This window comes from Topomyia yanbarensis, chromosome 2, assembly GCF_030247195.1.
Source record: "Topomyia yanbarensis strain Yona2022 chromosome 2, ASM3024719v1, whole genome shotgun sequence".
In the NCBI taxonomy this organism is placed as follows: domain Eukaryota; kingdom Metazoa; phylum Arthropoda; class Insecta; order Diptera; family Culicidae; genus Topomyia; species Topomyia yanbarensis.
The window spans coordinates 22,833,412-22,852,479 of record NC_080671.1 but is presented as its reverse complement, the minus strand read 5'-3'; the positions used below and the strand labels follow the sequence as shown (position 1 = coordinate 22,852,479).

The 19,068-nt window shown below is 37.1% G+C and overlaps 1 protein-coding gene across 1 annotated transcript in view; it reads right to left on the bottom strand.

Annotated features, from left to right (window-relative positions):
• Window positions 1–12,826: 12,826 nt before the first annotated feature.
• Window positions 12,827–19,068, bottom strand: part of LOC131682953 (zinc finger protein 177-like) — a 60,153-nt gene continuing 53,911 nt past the window's right edge. The window contains exon 5 of the mRNA XM_058964774.1: window positions 12,827–13,464. Within this exon, the coding sequence (XP_058820757.1) occupies window positions 13,205–13,464 (260 nt within the window). The 3' untranslated portion in view covers window positions 12,827–13,204. The remainder of the gene's footprint in view (window positions 13,465–19,068) is intronic.

Here is a 19,068-nt window from a genome sequence, read left to right as displayed (position 1 = left end):
TTCGATTTTTTTATTTCGACTATAGAGGTTTTAACCTTAAGATCATTCGCCTCTTCGGGTTCGAAAAATCTCTTATGAAAATATCTAACTCTATGTGCGTGGTCGGGGCTTGAACCCAGGTGCGCTGCGTACAAGGCAATCGATTTACCAACTATGCTACGCCTACCCCCAATTCGATTTATTTATTTTTATTTACACATTGATATTTAAAGATCCACGGCTCAGGTAATGCATTGAGGCGTGTCAAATAAATGAAATAGATAATAGACGATTAACATGCCTTCACGCCTGGACGCTGAACAGCGACTAACCGCCTAGTCTAGCATCCTACATAACAGGGAGTATGGAATGTCGCGCTTTCTGCTTGTATTTACCTAAACCAGAATTCAGATTCACCGCCTCCCTCATTCATTAACTTTCCAACTGACTGAAACTTCATGCAGATTGGAATTGAGTGCAGAGGAAATATAAATTCCTTTACCAACCAAAGCATTTATTTGTTTTCATATGGACAGTTTGAAGGCAGAAGCTGGCATCTTCTACATTTTCGAGCATAAGTGAACTGCATAATCTATATCTGGTGCAGTTTTGCTCAATAATCCCTCTCATAGGTAGAATGGAAACAGAATTCAGTTTGTTTCTGAAACTGAACATGTCCGAACCTGAATACGCTGTGTCGGGAGAACAAATGACGAGGGAAACGAACCAAATATTTCATTCATCGTGACGGGCATGAATTAAATTTTGTTTTCTTTGAAGTTCACGCAGAGATTTCAATTTTTTCTGGCTCAAACTGATATTATTTATACCAAGCTATCCGCCAGTTTTCATATAACAATCGATTAAACAGAGAAAATTTTGGTAACAACGGTAGGTTTTGTAGCTCTCAAATCGAGAGATAATAGTTGTCATTGGAGATTGTAAGACATAGCGCAGGGAAGCTACTTGGGATCGCTGATGTTTCTGATTTACGTCAATGTCGTGTTTTTAGTACTGAAAACTCCTCGCCGGTCCTGCACCGATCATCTCAGCATTAAACGTTTGCTGATGGTGGTGTAGCAAGAACTGCCTTTGTGTATATCCGAAAAAGCTCATCCCCCCAGACCCCAGAACTTTTTAACCGCCGAAAACACGCGGAAAGGGCAAGGTCGAATAAGACGTAGCGGGGGGCCTTTCGACTGTCCTGGTTTTTAACTCGTCTGAAATGGTCACCCTAGCTTAAACGCTTGTGATCCTGATCGCTAATAGAGCATCCATTCTGACCGCATATCTCCTTCCGTTCGATGCTCAGTGCTTGGTAGTAACGTTTAATCAAATGACTCTCCTCACGATTCCAAGTTGTTTTCCTATGTCCCAATGAGAGAATTGAGGATTTTTCAGGTGCTTGCGCAAAATCAGTTCGCGATGTTGCTTTTCGGGTGACACAATTTTTGAAAGAGTGGTGGCAATAAAAATACAATGTAAATAATACACTCTAAACTACTTCCATTGGTTTTTTCTATATCGTTTCTTCTGTGATGCAATTTGATGTGGGACACCCTTTATGGCAATTTTACTTTTAAAATAAAAAAAGGACAGCAATGCCGTCAAAAATAATTTTCCTAGACTCCTTGATCGATTTCCTTCAAAATATAGCAATGTAAACCTACACGAACAGTAGCCGCTACCTTACAATAGATAATTGGCTCTTAGCGGTACCCTGTAATAATATCACATTCCGAGTCTGACCCTAATCATCATGGAGTACTCTTCCAGAGAAGCAGCCTCAATGTAATCGATAGGGAATAATTGAAACAGGCTGGCGTCGCTTCGTCATGAAAAGGCAAAACTTCTCAACTCAGTTCGTTCAGCAGTCTGATTTCATCCGCCGAACAAAAGATGTTGTACGTTCAGATATACATACCATATGTAAGCCCCGGGGACAGAAAGAAACGCCCCTTTGCCGCATCCACTGGAATAGTATGGAATTAGATTGAAATTACACTTTTATCGCGGTCACCTCGGCCAGGCCAAGTGCCACGGCGTGTAGCTAGTAAACATCGATCATAGCCGAGTTGGACGTGATAATCATTAACCGCCATCATCGTCTTCAGCGGAAAACTGCGAAATTGCAGATGATGGGGCAAATGTGCGCACGAGACCAATTCTCGATTTATATTGGCTATGGTCATCAATCCGCTATTGAATCAGCAGACCGGGGTCAGAGCAGTTTGATTGGTAGCGGGTGGAAAGGGAGCATGCCGACAGGCAAGGCGATAATACATCGGATCTATCTGGTGGTCGTAGGTTGACGGGGAGGAGTATGCTTCTCTGCGGCGAACCGAAGCAACCAAGTGATGCTAATAAAGTAAAAATTACAATTTGTTTCTATTGAATCCGTGAGGCGGGTGCTTCTGAGGTTCCAGGTCAAGGGAAATTCTTTTTTTATTTGTTGTTTATTGTGAACAGGAAATTATGAACCATGTATGCATTTGCACTTCTTGCGGGTGTTGTGAAATGTTTTGCTCGAGACAGGAAAATAAGATTTTTTGATCCGATAGCTTTACCATGCGGCTCAATTAGTCGTATTTTGAATTATCGTAATCCTATGTGGTTAACGGGCTACAGGTGCAAAATCCGTTCATGAATTCATGAAACAAAGATCACGATTTCGTTAACAGAGCGATTTATGGGAACCGTGACTAAAAGGTAGCTCGCGCCGTATATATATATATATATATATATATATATATATATATATATATATATATATATATATATATATATATATATATATATATATATATATATATATATATATATATATATATATATATATATATATATATATATATATATATATATATATATATATATATATATATATATATATATATATATATATATATATATATATATATATATATATGTGTGTGTGTGTGTGTGTGTGTATGTGTGTGTGTGTGTATATCGCGAGCAATTTTATTCGTGAGATGGCTATTGCATTTTTCTGTCAGCGTAGCGTGATTTATGTTCATGATTGCAGGATGTTAGCCACGATTTTCGTAACTTCTATTTACATTTTCGTGATATTTTAGTCACGAATAGTGATTTATGTTCATGATTTCAGGATCCTAGTCACAATTTTGATATTTTTGTCACGAGTTGTGTGATTTCATTTTAAGATATTAGTAATTTATTTACACGTTATCTTGATATCTTGTTGCCTTTCTTATATAAAGAAAGGCTATGCAATTACTGTAAAAATCGACTTTTAAAGAGGCTCTGAGGACCGAGAGTCATATACCATTTGATTCAGTTCGCCGAGATCAGAAAAAGTCTGCGTGTACACATACACAATGTATGTTTCATTTAAACTCACACAATTTTCTCAAAAATGGGTTAACCGATTTCCACAAATTTAGTTTCATCTGAAAGGTATAACGCTCCCATTAGCTACTATTGAATTTTTACTTGATCCGACTTCAGGTTCCGGAGTTACGGGTTGAAAAGTGCGGTCACGCAGCAAATTCCCATATAAACTGTTACAACCAAGATGTCCAAATGATGTGAAACATATTAAAAAGGGTGCAACATTACTCTAGTTTGCGGGTCTGGATCAATCAAAGCAGCTTTGACCACATTGGCCACCTATGATCGTTCATGATGCCCCGGGGATCTCGCCAAGTTCCTAAGCAAATGTCACACCTATTCCCCAACGAATATTTGACCGATTTTTACAAACTTGATTTCAAATGAAAGATACAGTAATCCTATTAACTGCTGCTGAATTTAATTCGGTTCTGACTCTTGGTTCCGGAGTTACAGGTTGGTTAGTAAGGTTACACTGGTTCCCATATAAATCGGTACAATCGTAATACTTCAAAGGCTAAAAACTTTTGAAATTATCATCAAATTGCTTCGATTCGCACGTCCAGATCACTGATTGCCACTGAGTTTGTGCAAATCGGTCCAGCCATCTCTGAGAAACAGAGGTGACATTTTTTCCACATACACACATACATACATACACTTGGAAATTTTATGATCTCGACGATCTGAGTCTGTGCCGGGATTAGGTTAACAATTTTCAGAGTGATTGCATAACCTTTCTATATGAGAAAGGCAAAAAAACAATTGAAATGGGTTCTAAATTGCTTGAAATTGCTGTTTCAGATCATGAATTGCCCATCAAAGCCTCTTTGTCCACATTGACCACCAAGGAGAGTTCCGAAAGATACTAGAAGGTGACTAAGTTCCGAATTAAATTCACACATGTTTCTCAGAGATTGTTGAGCCGATTATTACAAAAAAATGAAAGATATAATATCCCCATTTATTGCTACGGAATTTCAGTTGAATCGAATTACTAGTTCCGGAGTTATAAGTAATAGAATCCAGTCACACGTAAATTTCGCCGAATGTTCAGAAAGGTAAAAACTATGAACGAGTTGCGATTTTGCCGTGTTTAAGGGAGGGGGGGGGGTGTCTGCTAAGGGTTTCAGCATAAAAAAAACACTTTTTTACGATTTTTTAGAACTTTGCGTGAAGCAAATCTATCAAAACTTTTATATATTATAATTCATCATTTCAGTACCTTTCTGTAATTTTTCTATGCAAAAATATCGACAAACGACTCGGTGACGAAGTTTTGTTTGTAGAACGTCTCTGGGAAAAACATAATTTGCGGTATTTCCTCAGGAATTCCATGGAAAACCGGCAGACCGCAAAATATAACCATCGTCGATTAGAACGAAACTTTATACTTGTGTTCGGTTTATGAAACTCCATGATTTTTTTTTCTAGCAATTGCAATATTTTGATACAAGAGCAATTTTTCAAAAGGGCTGTGACGTTTCTACGTGCATTATTTCTAATAATTTTTGGTCGATTACTCTATTTTATACAACAAAACTTCCTGAGACCGAGTTATAGGAAATGAAAAAATATGCACTGAAAAAAATATTGGGTCATTTTTACAAAAACAAAAAATTAATATTAAAAATTTAAATCGCAAAAAACCCATTTTTTAATTTTTTTTATATTTTGTCAACAAAAACCTAAAGGGAAATGAAACATTTTGAATGTAATTTCATGATGGAGAACTTATTGGTAAAAAATCTAACAATAACTTGATACATATTTTTGACTCTGATACTAATTGACATACAAAACTGTAATTTTGTTACAGAATATAACTCTAAATATCATTTTAAATCAAAATGCATTTAACAAAAATTTTCCAAAATGCGATAGTTTTAGAGATATTTGGAATTTTGTTCCAACAAAAACAATTCATGTAATTATGCCCTTTTAAAAATTTATTCGCGTTACCCCATCATAAAATGTCAAAAATATAAAATTTATCATTTTAAAGACGTGAAAAAAACTTTTTCTATGAATTTGGATCATGGAGAAGCTTTTTATAAAAAAGTTTTCCTAACAACAACTTTTGACATATTTTTATGATTTATACTATTTGCAATCAAAAACACAATTTTATTTTTGAATATGATTCTGAAGGTAATTTTAAATCGAAACGCTCATAGCAAAAATTTTCTCAAATGTTTTAATTTGTTTTAATAACACAATTATTTTGTTTTATTATGACCTCTTCGTAAGTTATTCGTCAACAACAACAACAACAACAACAGATTTTTTAGAAGATAACTTTCTCTTTGTCGTCAAGGCGGTATTGTAAACCATTTGAAAGCTACACAAAAACAATCAAATTATTATTATTCAACCGTAGGGTCTGATGATTAAACTATGTAGTTGAATCATATGTTGGTTGTTTTCATGTACCTTTCAAGTGGTTTACAATATCGCCTTGATGTCAAAGAGAAATTTACAGGAAATGTTGTAGATTTTTTGGAAAAACTATTCCTTTTGAAGGAGAAACGCGAATAAGTTATGAAAAGGTCCCAATAAAAAATAATTGCTTTGTTATAACAAAATTTAAAATATCTCGAGAACTTACATCATTACAGATTTTTTTTATGAGCATATCGATTTGAAATTGCGTTTAGAATCATATTCAAAAATAAAATTGCATTTTTGTCTGCAAATAGTAGGAATTATGAAATTTTCATGTTATGATAGGGTAATGAGATAACTTTTAAAAAAAGGTCATTAATTGTTATTGTTGGAGTAAAATTCCAAATATCTCGAAAACTATCGCATTTTGGAAGATTTTTGCTAAATGCATTTTGATTTAAAATGATACTTAGAATTGTATTTTGTATATCAATTCACGGTATCTTTGTCGAACAACTTTATTTAAAAAAAACCGGCATCCGTGAAACTTCGGGATATGAAAGAATGGACTTTTCCCTTTCATTTGAAAGTAAAATTTAAATATTCTGTCGGGAGGTCTAGACAACTTTTTATTTTAAAGTTTTTTGATTAAAAACTTAAGTGTTTTAATGAAATTAATTCGCATTTTTTGCTACTAATTGGTACTATAGACATTCAAAAAATACTAAAAGAGAGATTCTGATGAACAATTTCATTTTCTACAACTTCGTAGAATGCTATAAATCGATATAAAATTATCCGAGAAAGTTATTAAAATTTTACCAGTATTTAAGTGTGCGCGGGGCCTATGGATTAAGAAGTCGATTAAAAAGGGCTTACAAAAAAATGTTGTGTCTAAATGAACAGTAAATTCAGATAAATTTAAATTTTTCCAAGTGCCGTTCTCAGCAGAAAAATAGATTTCTCCGGGCCTTGGGCAAAAATGACACTTTATGAACAAGGAGGTGTGGAAAGGTGTTGACCAAATTTATTCGATAATCTTATACCTTTTCAAGATGTTGATTAAAGTAGTAACGGATTTTATTATGCCTTTTTCATTTCTTTTCTCGCTCTAGGGTATAGCTAATGTAAACTAGAAGTACCCTTCTTCCTGATCCTATCCTGCCTGGTAAAATACAATTGGCTAAAATTCAAAGCTTTATATTTGAATGAACTAAAGTAGACAGTTCGTGTCATTGTAATAAACGACGGATTTTATTGCAATTTTGGGACGAGAATCCTGTTTGTCTCTATCTACATTAAAAGAAAGATGATTGAAAAAGCAAAAAAGCTTTTCGAGTTTTGGATCCATGTTTGTTATCTTTTGGAGTAGATTCATTTCATCAGAATTTATAGATGCAGATTTTTGCTTGTCCTCAAATTTTATTTCCACATCGAACACACTTCACATAATCTTAGAAAAAAACAAAGCCATGTTTCATAATTTCCTTTAAGAAGAAATTCCGGAGTCGTTACTCGTTGTAGACGGCTCACAACAGAAAACGAACAAGAAAATATCAGGCTGGACCACACATTCAGTAAATTCTCAAAGTAATTCAAGTCTGTTTATTGAAGATTTCCCTCATAATATGGGATAAAAGTAAAGACAACATATCAAGAAGACAGAGTTGCCAGTTCAGTTCAGAATCTGAAAATATTAACAGCAACACGTCTTTCGCGTAAAGGTGATACTTTCTATATCTACTATTATATTGAGATCGCTACCTTCGTACAATAGGCAAAACCTTCATTTCTCATTTACTATTGCGATTTCTGTTCAGTGTGCAGCGATTCCCAAAAGTTAACCAACTTGAACATAAATCTCATCGAATTATTTTTCTATCCTTCATGAAACTGTCAATCAGGATTCTCAATCGAAAACAAATCAAATGACTAATTATCTAATCAAGTTTGATCAAATATAAAGTTAAAATTTAGGCCAAATATATCCCAGATGCTAACGAGCAAAAAGGTCGATTCAAGATTACATCAAGCATACTCCAAAATGAGTGAAGGAAAAAAGAAGAAACAAATATATCTGTGACAGAAAAAACAATTTCATTTTGCTGCATTACCCAGCATCTTTCAAAAGAGTCTTAATTTCGTTCAAATTTTATCTACTCTTCTCTATATCTCCATACTCCTAAAATATCATTGGTGCGCATAAAACGGTGGAATTATGTTTTTTACGCAGGTGGAACTTTGCTAGCAATCAGGTTCTTCTGAGCACACTGTTAGAATATGGCAATCCATTTTTTACAAATAAAAATGTTTTTGGAACAAAAGCTTCTTAATCAATAGGCCCCGTGCGAATCTAGAAACTTTGATAAACATTTAATAGCTTTCTCTGGCGGTTTTAGATCGCGATGTAGTTTTCTACAAAGTTGTACACAATGATATTGTCCATCAGATTTTCACTTTTAGTTGTAACTGGCCAGTCGAACCGCTCCCCGCTGTTAAGTGGGTGATTTAAGCGCCACTCTCTAATTGAGAGACCACCCACCAGATGAAGGTTTGCCCGGCCTGAGACCTTTCAAGGGAAGGTTCTATTTATCCCTAATACGGGAAGGGAAGCGAGCTAGCTGACTCAAAACGTGTCCGATGTACTCGACCTAAAGACCTAAACTGCAGTCAGGATGTCCGTACCTTCAAATACAATGTCCGTCGCCACGGGTTTTCTCATCACTGGCAAAGTCTACAAATCCCACTAAAGACTGACAAAATGAAAGAATTGGAATTTGTTCCGGGTTGTTCTCGGAGTCAACCTCTCCAGTAAACAGCAAACTACCAAAAAATAATTAGACGAAAACCGACGACATGAAAAAACCAGCACAACGAACTAAGACTATTTCACGTAAGGTAAATCTAATGCATTATTGGTGCATCTGAAAACGAGACAAAGTTGTTCCGGGATGCATTTGTACAGTTTCAAAGTTTCACATGAGCTTTTACAATTTTTATTTTTCCAACCTAACACATACCACTTTGTTCATTCATCTACTATGCCTAATCTCATGCCCTTTCCTTTCCCTTTCCCATTGTCTATCTCCTACATATTATTGTGATCACTGTGTGGCGTCTATTTTCGTGCCTCGTGTGTTCTCTTTGTGTGCTTTTTCTCGGCCTGCTGTATGCAAGCGGCCGGTACTACGAAAGGCTCGCTTTTTACTTAGGGTAGCGGCCCTGTTTTGGTCACATGCGCATGGACAATCACAAAACGGAAAACGTGCATTTATTTTACTCACTACCATTTTGTTACGTGGTGCTTACTGCATTCTGCGGGTGACGACGGAGCTGTTTTTCTGCTGTCTGTCTTCACCTGGAACCTGTGCCGAAGTCGTCACCCCAGATTCGCTCGACGTGGTACGGACGCCGCAAATTACGGTCGCAACCGAAAACGTAGATGATGTTGGTTGCCGATCGTAGCGTGTCGGCTGGTCTGCCCTGCCAAGGGCGCGTTGATGACGTCAGCGACCCTCTTCCGGCCACGTGTACCGCCGGGAAACTCTAAGAGCTGACGGTGGGGTCAGAAGCTGTCGCTAGCGGTATGGTGTGGTGTGTTGGGCGTTTGACCGTTGCAAATCTGCGAGAAAAATAGCACCGCACACAAACCAGAGAATAAGCACTTTGCATGTAGGACGAGAACACGAGGCTTTCCTTTAATCAAACAAATACGCACACGACACTGCCTACACTGACTGCCACTGAATGGGATTCTACCTAGCTGTTTGGGAAAGGAAACGTAACGTTTTAGCAAACTGTTAAGGAATGTTCATGTCACTTTGCTACCTTTTTAAACACACCACGGCACGAATTTTAGAAACGGACAACTCCTGCCTCTTCCACTAGTCAGATCAAAGTGAGAAATCTAGCATTGGGAATCCTCAGATTAACCGGGCATTTGGTAATCTTCGTACCGGAACTTGCTTAGCGAAGTTCTTGAAAATCGTGTTCAAATGCACGAAATCCCAAATTGCAGCAAGGGTCATCTTTTTCTAACGGACAGTTTTAATCGTACCAAGCCGCTTCCCTCCCACATGACAGAGCGAAAAAGAATCTTTCCCCTGGCACATTGCGTAAGGGTCAGTGGCCTCAATCGGTAGCAAATCTTCATCGTATCAGCGGGTGCGTCGGTAGCAGTCTCATTGGTAGACGAATGCTAGGAACTCACTTGCTTATTTTTTATGCCAAGTCCTATGCTATATGGATGCGTAGTATGCGGTAATCCCAATTAAAGATTTGTGTCGAATTAATACTCGACCAAATCTATTAAGTTATTTTGAAATTATTTATTCCATATTCATTATTCATTTAACATTCATTTTATAACCTAAACAATAATAAACTAAACTATACTGGTATACTATTTGTATACAACATTGCAGACAATCTACCGGCATATATGTACTCGTTACATGGTAATATTTGAATGTCTAAAGTACTACCTAGGGGCAAAAATGTGAACCAGTTTCATTGAAAAACCTAAGTTTTCAAACAAAAAACTTTAAAATAAAAAGTTGTTCTGGAGCCCCCGACAGAATATTTTAATTTTACTTTCAAATGAGAAGGAAAAGCCCATTCTATCACATGCTGAAGTTTTAGCGATGCCAATTTTTTCGAATAAAATTGTTCTACCAAACACACCGTGAATTAGATTGAAATTTAGAAACATGTACAAAGTTATCGTTAGAAAAAAAATTTATCAATAAGTTTTCCATCATGCAATTACATTCAAAAATTCTCTTTTCTCTATAGGTTTTTGTTGCAAAAATATAAAAAAAGATTGAAAAATGGGTTTATTTGCAATTTTAATTTTAAATATAAAATTTTGTTTTGGTAAAAAATGACACAATATTTTTTTCAGTGAAGTATTCATTCCCTGTATTTTGTTCTCAGATAGTTTTACTGTATAAAATTGAGCATCCGAACAAAAAAATGATATTAATGCACGTAGAAACGTCTATGCCCTGTTAAAAAATTTCGCTTGAGTCAAAATAATCTTATTGACTGTGGAAAATGTGTTTTCCATGCACATGTAACCTGTAAAGTTTCATCGGAATACAAAATGGTCGGTCACGATTTTGGAGATTTTCGGACAGACCTTTGTGGAATTCTTCACCTACCGTTCAAAAACTGCTTAACAGATTTCTTTCGAACTATTCTATGTAAAAAATACCTACCCCCTAAGTTCAGTTTTTGTGATAATTTTTCAATTAAGGGGGTTTTCACTAGTGAAATAGTGGAATCGCAAAAAAATTATTTTTTTTATTTAAAATGAGTAAAAAATCCCCTAAATTGAAAATTTGTCTCGAAAACTAAACGTAGGGGTTAAGTATTTTTACATAGAATGTATATGCAAAGTTTGAAAGTAATCGTTAAAGTAGTTTTTGAATCGCAGGTAACACCGCAAATCATGTTGTTTTTTCTAGAGTCGTTCTACAAAAAGCTTCGTCACCGAATCGATTTTCGATATTTTGCATGGAAAAATTACAGAATGTTACAGAAATGATACACTATAATGTAAGGAAGTTTTGATCAATTCGCTTCACGCAAAGTTCTAAAAAAATTCGCATCGAAAGTGTTTTTTTTTCAATTCTTGCTGAAACTGTTACTCCCCCTTAAAGGGGGAGTAAAGTGACGACAACAAGTTTTTGCTTTTTTAACTTTTGTACTTGGTTCTGCCGAAAATCTGACGACAATAAAGGACCATTGTTACTTGAAAATTATGGCATATGAAGGACGCAACTAACAAAAAGCTTAACAATATACATCGCCATTATGTCATTCACGACATTTATTTAAATTACACCAAATATTTATATTTATGAAAAATATCCAGAAGAGATCGAGCATGACTGTTATTTAGTGTACTCGCAACGCTTTTGTACATATTGCGCATGTCACATCAAATTGGGCTGTCATACAAGCTTACGTCGGATCGCTTGGGATTTTTCAGTGCATTTATTTATTATTAATCAATGAATAAGTGCACCTATAACTTCCAAGCGAACCGATATGATTGTGCACTTTTATCACACTTTGAAGGAAGGTGCACACACAAGTGATAATCCAATTTTGTGTGAAATATGCAATATTATGGAAGCTCTAAAATGAAAAGGCTCGAACGGACAGTTCGATAGTTAGCATTGCTCAAGAGATTATATCAATGAACAAAACTTGGAAATTTCGAGCGAACCTTGAACCTGTTAGGTTCAAGACCCAAAAAATAATACAATAATTGGAAATTCCAACAATTGACAACATAGAAAGTAATCTTAACTTCTTCATTTTTCTGTTTTGGCTAATGCACTGTCCATCGTTGAACAATGATATGCGAATGCACTAAAAAAATGCATCGGCATTTATAGCCTTCAAATATTTTGCTATTTGATATTTTTCTCATTTAAAAAAAATTAACTACTTCTATAGTAGTGATGCTTTATCATTTTTATCGACAGTAACTCTATATAAGCGTTACACCTGACCAATACTAGGGACCTCTCAATTCAATGGTGCCCAGACTCCTCTAGTGATCTTAAGACGACTCTGGATCAGGTTTTGACGACATTTACTCTTCCGGTGGTAATGCGCATGTTCCACATGAATTATATGAGCTTGATAGTATACTTACCATTCGAGATTCAACGGACCAAGTCGAGAGGGAATCAGAAATCTGGAATCAGTAGCGCCTGGCTGAAATGGCACGTATCACATGTTGATCGGAAATTTGTGTGTCGGGAGGGAAGGTTTTTTTCGGCCAGTTATTGAGAGGAAGAGCTTTAGTGTCACTACTGACAGCTAGTAACGGTTGATCACTAAAACCGCAATTATACACTTGCAATGTTTAGTACATTTTTGCGTGAATAACACAACAGAATACCTACCGTTCTCTGCTCATAACGCATTTACCCTAACCAGATGTGATACTTCTTTGAGCCAATCTGTGGGACAAATTCTCAATCATGTCAATAAAATAATACCCATAGTTAGTTTTCGACAGTAGCTGTACAATTTTATTCAATAATCATAATTAAAAATCTTGTTTCTCTCAGTTACTGATACGGGGATTAATCACACAACTTAGTATTTCCGATATCAAAGTTGAACCTATTTACAGCAGTGCGTCCGGCGACTAACGATACAACACGAAAAAAACGAAATAAACAGTTTTCTTTCCTTCAAACACGAATAGCCCTTCGAAGTGATACCTTTTTGCATTAGAAAATTAATGTACACAAAAACACAGATACGGGTGAGAAACTATACACACAGTGCACGACAAATTAAGTACAAGTAGCAAGTAGCGCTTGCGCAAAAAGACGAAAGCGTCCGCTCACAACACAACGCGAACCGTCACCGGTTCGTCTGTCCTCGCCGATTTGACACTCTCCCACGAAGCGTTCGGCTGTCGGCTTCGAAAAGGAAGCACTCAGCCAACACCGGACAGCATCTGCTTGGTGTAGTTGGAGAACAGTAGATGCTTGGAGAAATTCAACCGCTCCTCGGCCTTCTCGAACGACATCGGCGGGCTGGTTTCTTCGCCTTCGCTGTGGCTGCTGCCGGGACCTCGCTGCGATTCGCCGTCGTGCTCATTCCCGGCACCCTCCTCGTGGGTTTTCATGTGCGCCTTCAGGTTACAGGCGAGCGCGAAGGATTTGTTGCACACCTCGCAGACGTGCGGTTTGTCACCTGTGGAAGACGTTGCGGAGAAGATTGGAATGTGTTAGAGAAGCGTTTTGGCCTAGATTTGCAATTGTAATGGTTGGTAATAATATAATCGCAGGTCGTTCGGTCGATAAGCAATCTCGGAGGAAGGAGCCAACAATAACGACATAATAAAAGCATAATCATAAATTATTATTATTTCTTCGGGTCTGTTGTCGGTTGAACGAAACAGGAAGCTGGAGGGGAGGTTTGCTTCTGCTAGTTCATGTTTACAAGTGCTAGAACATGATCCGTGATGATAAGTTCAATTCATCATTCCGAGCTGGAGAGCGACGCCGTTCAATTGGATGAATTGTGACAGCGGCAGCTCGGCAGAAACTTCTGATGGCCATTGTGTCAGCGTTCAATAGGTGGATCAGTTAACCACGAGCTTCCCATGATCTACCCAAACGTTGGTCAGGCGTGGAAATGTAGCGGAAATTTATGACCAATGATACGGAAAATGATGGTGATTTATAAGTGTTTTATTAATTCCAGGGCCCCTTTGTGCGACTGCGACTCACTGTGGCTGGGAACGGGTTCTTTGTGAACCACCACCAGGCATTCAGGATGTGATGGATGCAGGTTGCAATAATTTCACTCTGGTTAAAAGCGGGAGTTTTATGAACTCCGGGTCCGGCTGTAAATTGCGGGATAACGGGAAGTTTATGATGCGTGATAAGCTGGGTTGAGTATGGGGAATATTACAGCGCGTTACGGTAGAGAAGTTTCGTTTGAGGAGCATTTTGACATATTCTGGTAATCGAAGAAGACATTTTGCTATCCTACGCCAAAGGTTTTCACGAGGATATATTCAACTAAAAATTTGCTGAAATGTAGTGAAATTCTTAAAATTAAAATCTTAAATGATTGAATATGAATATTTGAGAAAAAATAAATCTCTTGCAATAAAAAAAACCCAATAAATGAATATGGTTTAACCCACCCCTTCGAAAATAATTACACCTTATACACCCAAAACGTACCCGGTAAGATTCGCTTACATTAATGCAATAAATACGAGCGAAAATTGCTAGCGTTCTGGTAATGTGCGAAAATTGCAAGAAGCTTTCTTGCATGCAATGCAAGAAACAGAAAATGCGAATTTTGCCTATGTATTAGCGATGTATGTGTATTGGTGACCAATATGAGTTAGAAAAAAGACTGTTGGCATTGAAAAATGAACCCCGCACAAACAGATCGCTAAGCAATTCTTTATCCACCCAACCATACTATCAGATAGTAATAAGTGGATAAAAATCATATATAAACTATTGGATGATTTCACGATTAATGAAAAAAGAAAACACGCAGCCAGATTTGAACTCACGTCTTTGCGCATCATAGCGCTAACTATAAGCACTGATATGTCCTTACACATGAGAACAGCACGTTAAAACTCGTACAATCGTCACATTCGCAATTTGATGCTGTCTCGTGTGTAATGAATAAACCACAAAACTGCATTTGATGATGTTGGTGAGGAATGAATAAAAAGTAGACAGAAAATAAAAACTCGCCGTGCGTTGCTATACCAACCAGCATAGGCACGTGAATGTGGTGGTAATCCTTCGACAGTGTGTTGAAGAAACGTATGTACGTATAGAGAGAGATGAAGTGATTTTATATGCTTGCAACAATTGCAAGCGGCTTTAACTGCAACATTGCAAGCGATGCTAACATTATTTGCAAGTGATTGTCGCTTGCAATTATTGCAAGAGATTTTTGTTTTGGGTGTATATACAATGCAACTGTGTGCAACTTTTGGATTCCAGATTGTGAAAATATAGTTGGGCAGTTGGATATATCCTAAAACCGGATTTTCTAGAATGATAATGAAATGAAACAGGAAGAAAATTCGTTCGAATGGTTCTAACCCTCCGGCACTCGCACCAAATTTTGTAACACTAGTACTCGCGCGTTGTACTTTGTACAACACAGATAGTCTTTAGAATACCGGTATCTCGAATTTCTGATTTGACGGTGTCTTCGATATTGTTACACAAGAGATAAAAACCTACGAAGTGATACACTGAACACTACGATTTTGCCACTAGGTAGCACTAGTGAACATGCATATTCATGATTCTGAATCTCAAGATTCCGACTATGAAGGAAGTGCAGTATCTTTGCCTGAGTTGTTGATTCAAGAATTTTGAAATTATTGCACCATGGCACCTGTGACAGAACATGCGATGCGGCAAGAGTAAATGTCACCGCGAACCGGATCCTTCTTAATTAACTATGTAGTCATAGTATCCTAACCAGAGTTAAAAATAATCGAAGCTTTGATGGCTGAAAATGAACCTGGCGCGACTCGTGGTGAATAGAAAAAATATTCATTCAAATATCCCTTCTATTCATTCAGTTGAATATCGTACAAGATATTCGTTTCACTAATTATCTAGGAAAATGTTTTCAAATGCCAGTAAAGCATATAAAACAACAACCATCATCGCTTACATTGTGCCAGGGCCTACTTTGATGCGTTAGATTCATTGCTGCACGGTCGCTTCGTGTAATAATCGGAGACGAATGAAAATTTGCATGAATGAATGGGCGGTTTGTTCGTTTTACGTTTTCAGCTGCGTCACTGAATATTGAAAATGAATGCGGCTGAATATGATCAATTTTCATTCAATGAATTTGAATATTTTTAACTCTGATCCTAACTACATCCGAAGCGTCTTATGAAAATATTTCGACATAGTATTCAGATGTATTTAGCTGCCAAATAAGTAAAAGGAACGGATACACGTAAAATTGTTTTATTCTATTCAATAGTTATAATCAATATTGTTCTACTCAGTATGATAGTATAATTAATGTCATAAGTGAGCTATACGATTTTCGAATCAAATCAGTACGTTACAAATTAAAGAACAATTGTGTTTGTTTGGCATTTTCTGTATTTAGTAAGGTTGTGTTATTATTTCTGTGCGTGTTGTAACCAGCCCCTTTTACCGATTACCATCGTGAGTGGTCGAATGATGTTACAGAAATGGTACACAGGTCTTTTACGGCTTCCAAATTTTAATTTCTTTGCGTGCATAATCCAAAATCATGAATGAAAAAAATAGTTAAGTTGAGTAAGAGGAACGTCAGGTGAACTTATTTTCGGTATATAATCGATTTATTCTTTCCCTTAGTGACATTCACCATTTTCGGATTTAGTTTGAAGAAAAAAGAGAACGACAACTTTCCAAAGTCAGAAAACTGAGATGTAATAGGTAGAAGAAATGCTCTAGCTCACTAGCACCTCCTAGTGGGAGAATCCCATAATATTTGATATACCACCTCGAAGGTTTTGATCTCGTGAGCAACTTTGCCGAATGCACTGACTCGCTAAACAATCACGAAATTAGGTGTTACATTAGGTTGAACAACTGACATGCTCACTAGCGCCGCCTAACGGTAGTTTTCCAAAGCAGCAGTTATGCCACCTCATAGGTTTTGATTTGCTCAGCAACTTCGTCGAAGATACTGACTTTCTAAAAAATCTAGATCTTGATATACAGTAAGCTGAAAATATAACATTCTCACTGGCGCCACCTAGCGGCAGAACTTTATTTCAACCTATTTTATCTTCCATTGACTAGCTCTTGATCTTCTGAACAAGTTTGCCGAAGGAAGTAGCCCTCCACATGATCGAGATCACAATATTGTTGGGTCGAACTTCCCACATCGTGCACTCGATTGATCTGGTTTTATCAAACAAATTCAGAATGTATTGTTGCACTTGAGGTATATCAGTGCACAAAAATGATGGTATCTTATGTGACACGCTGAAGATATCCAGATTCCTGAATGTAAAGCTTGAACAAATTATGCAGGAAGATCAGTCCATACTACCGGTTGTGCCTTGCTACAGTAGGTGGTAGACTAGAGTGACAGGAAAAAAATGACCCCTATCGACCCATGCCCGAGTCGATTCCTAGTCCCACCAGGAGTACTTGCTCCAAATTTGAAACCAATCGGACAAGTCTAGCTGCCGGACCAACATGCCTAAAGTTTGTATGGGATTTTTCGACAATTTACATGGAGAAAACCTTCTAACTCGCATTTACGCCGCTAGGTGGCACTGTATGCATCGTATTATCACTGTAGGTAAAAATATGAAAGATAATTTAATTGCCTATAACTTTGTCGAAGACTGCTAGTGAATCCGGCTTTGTTAAAAGAAGTTATTAAAGTTATAACGAAGTGATGGCTGAGTCAGTTTTGCATGGGGCCTAGCAGTGCATGGTTGTGTATCAGTACTTGATTCGCACGCACTAAACATTTTTGTGACATAATGGTTAGGCTTAGGGCAAAAGTATTTTCAAAAGATTTATAGTAAGTAATACAAGTCATGTTTTGCTTAGAAAATTTTAGTTCCACAGTTTACTGCATAGAGGGCGCCAACACTAACTTTTCACCGGAAAGAGATAGAGATTAGGTGTCTTCCACAAAGTTATAGAAAAAGCATATTTAAGTAATTCTTCCGAACATCGCAATATTCTATTTCACTTCTGTAAAAAGTTAGTGTTGGCGCCCTCTATGCGGTCACAGATCGAACTCAAATTTTCTAACCAAAACATAACTCGTATTATGTACTACAATTCTTCTGAACGTACTAATCAGCTAAATCTAACCATTATCACACAAAAATGTATAGTTGCTGGGAATCAAGTACCGATACACAACCATGCACTGCTAGGCCCCATGCAAAACTGACTCAGACATCACTTCGTTAAAACTTTAATTACTTCTTTTAACAAGACCGAACTCACTAGCAGTCTTCGACAAAGTTGTGTGACAATTAAATTATCTTTCTTATTTTTACTTACAGTGATAATACGATGCATACAGTGCCACCTAGCGGCGAAAATGCGAATTAGTAGAGTTTCTCCATGTAAATTGTCGAAAAATCCCATACAAACTTCAGGCACGTTGGTCCGGTAGCTAGACTTGTCCGATTGGTTTCAAATTTGCAGAAAGTACTCCTAGTGGGGCTAGGAATCGACTCAGGGTTGGGCCGATAGAGTTTTCAAAAAATCATCATTTTTCTGGGCACTCTAGTGGTAGACCATAGCTATAGTCATAGGCATAGTTAAAGTCAAAATGAAATACTCGATCAAAACGGCTTTTAATTTTTTTGGAATTATCTGGGTAAAGCATTAAGCGGTTGTAGTAATATTGAAAATATTTGGTAACTAACTGCTTCGGCAATTCACAAGCTGCACTTTAGAAATCCTATACGGATTACCGTTATTGTCAAAGTGAGCATTGCGTATATTTTGGAAGTCGCAGCCTGAGTTTAGTGGTTCACATCGAGACGGTGTTTCACAGCAATATTTGCGTCGACACATATGGAATTCGCCCACAAGTGCGAGAGAAAGAGAATATGCATATTGCCAATTCTAAATTTACCCTTATTCATCACCAACATGTACGAAATGTGGTGCTGGTACAGCCCCAAAATTCACTCACTGAATTGATCTACAAGAAGAAAATAAAACTCTTGACCGAACGAGTATCCTGTGAATTACGGAGGATGGTACAATCTAGGTACGACTACACCACATGCGCTAACTACAATACGGAACA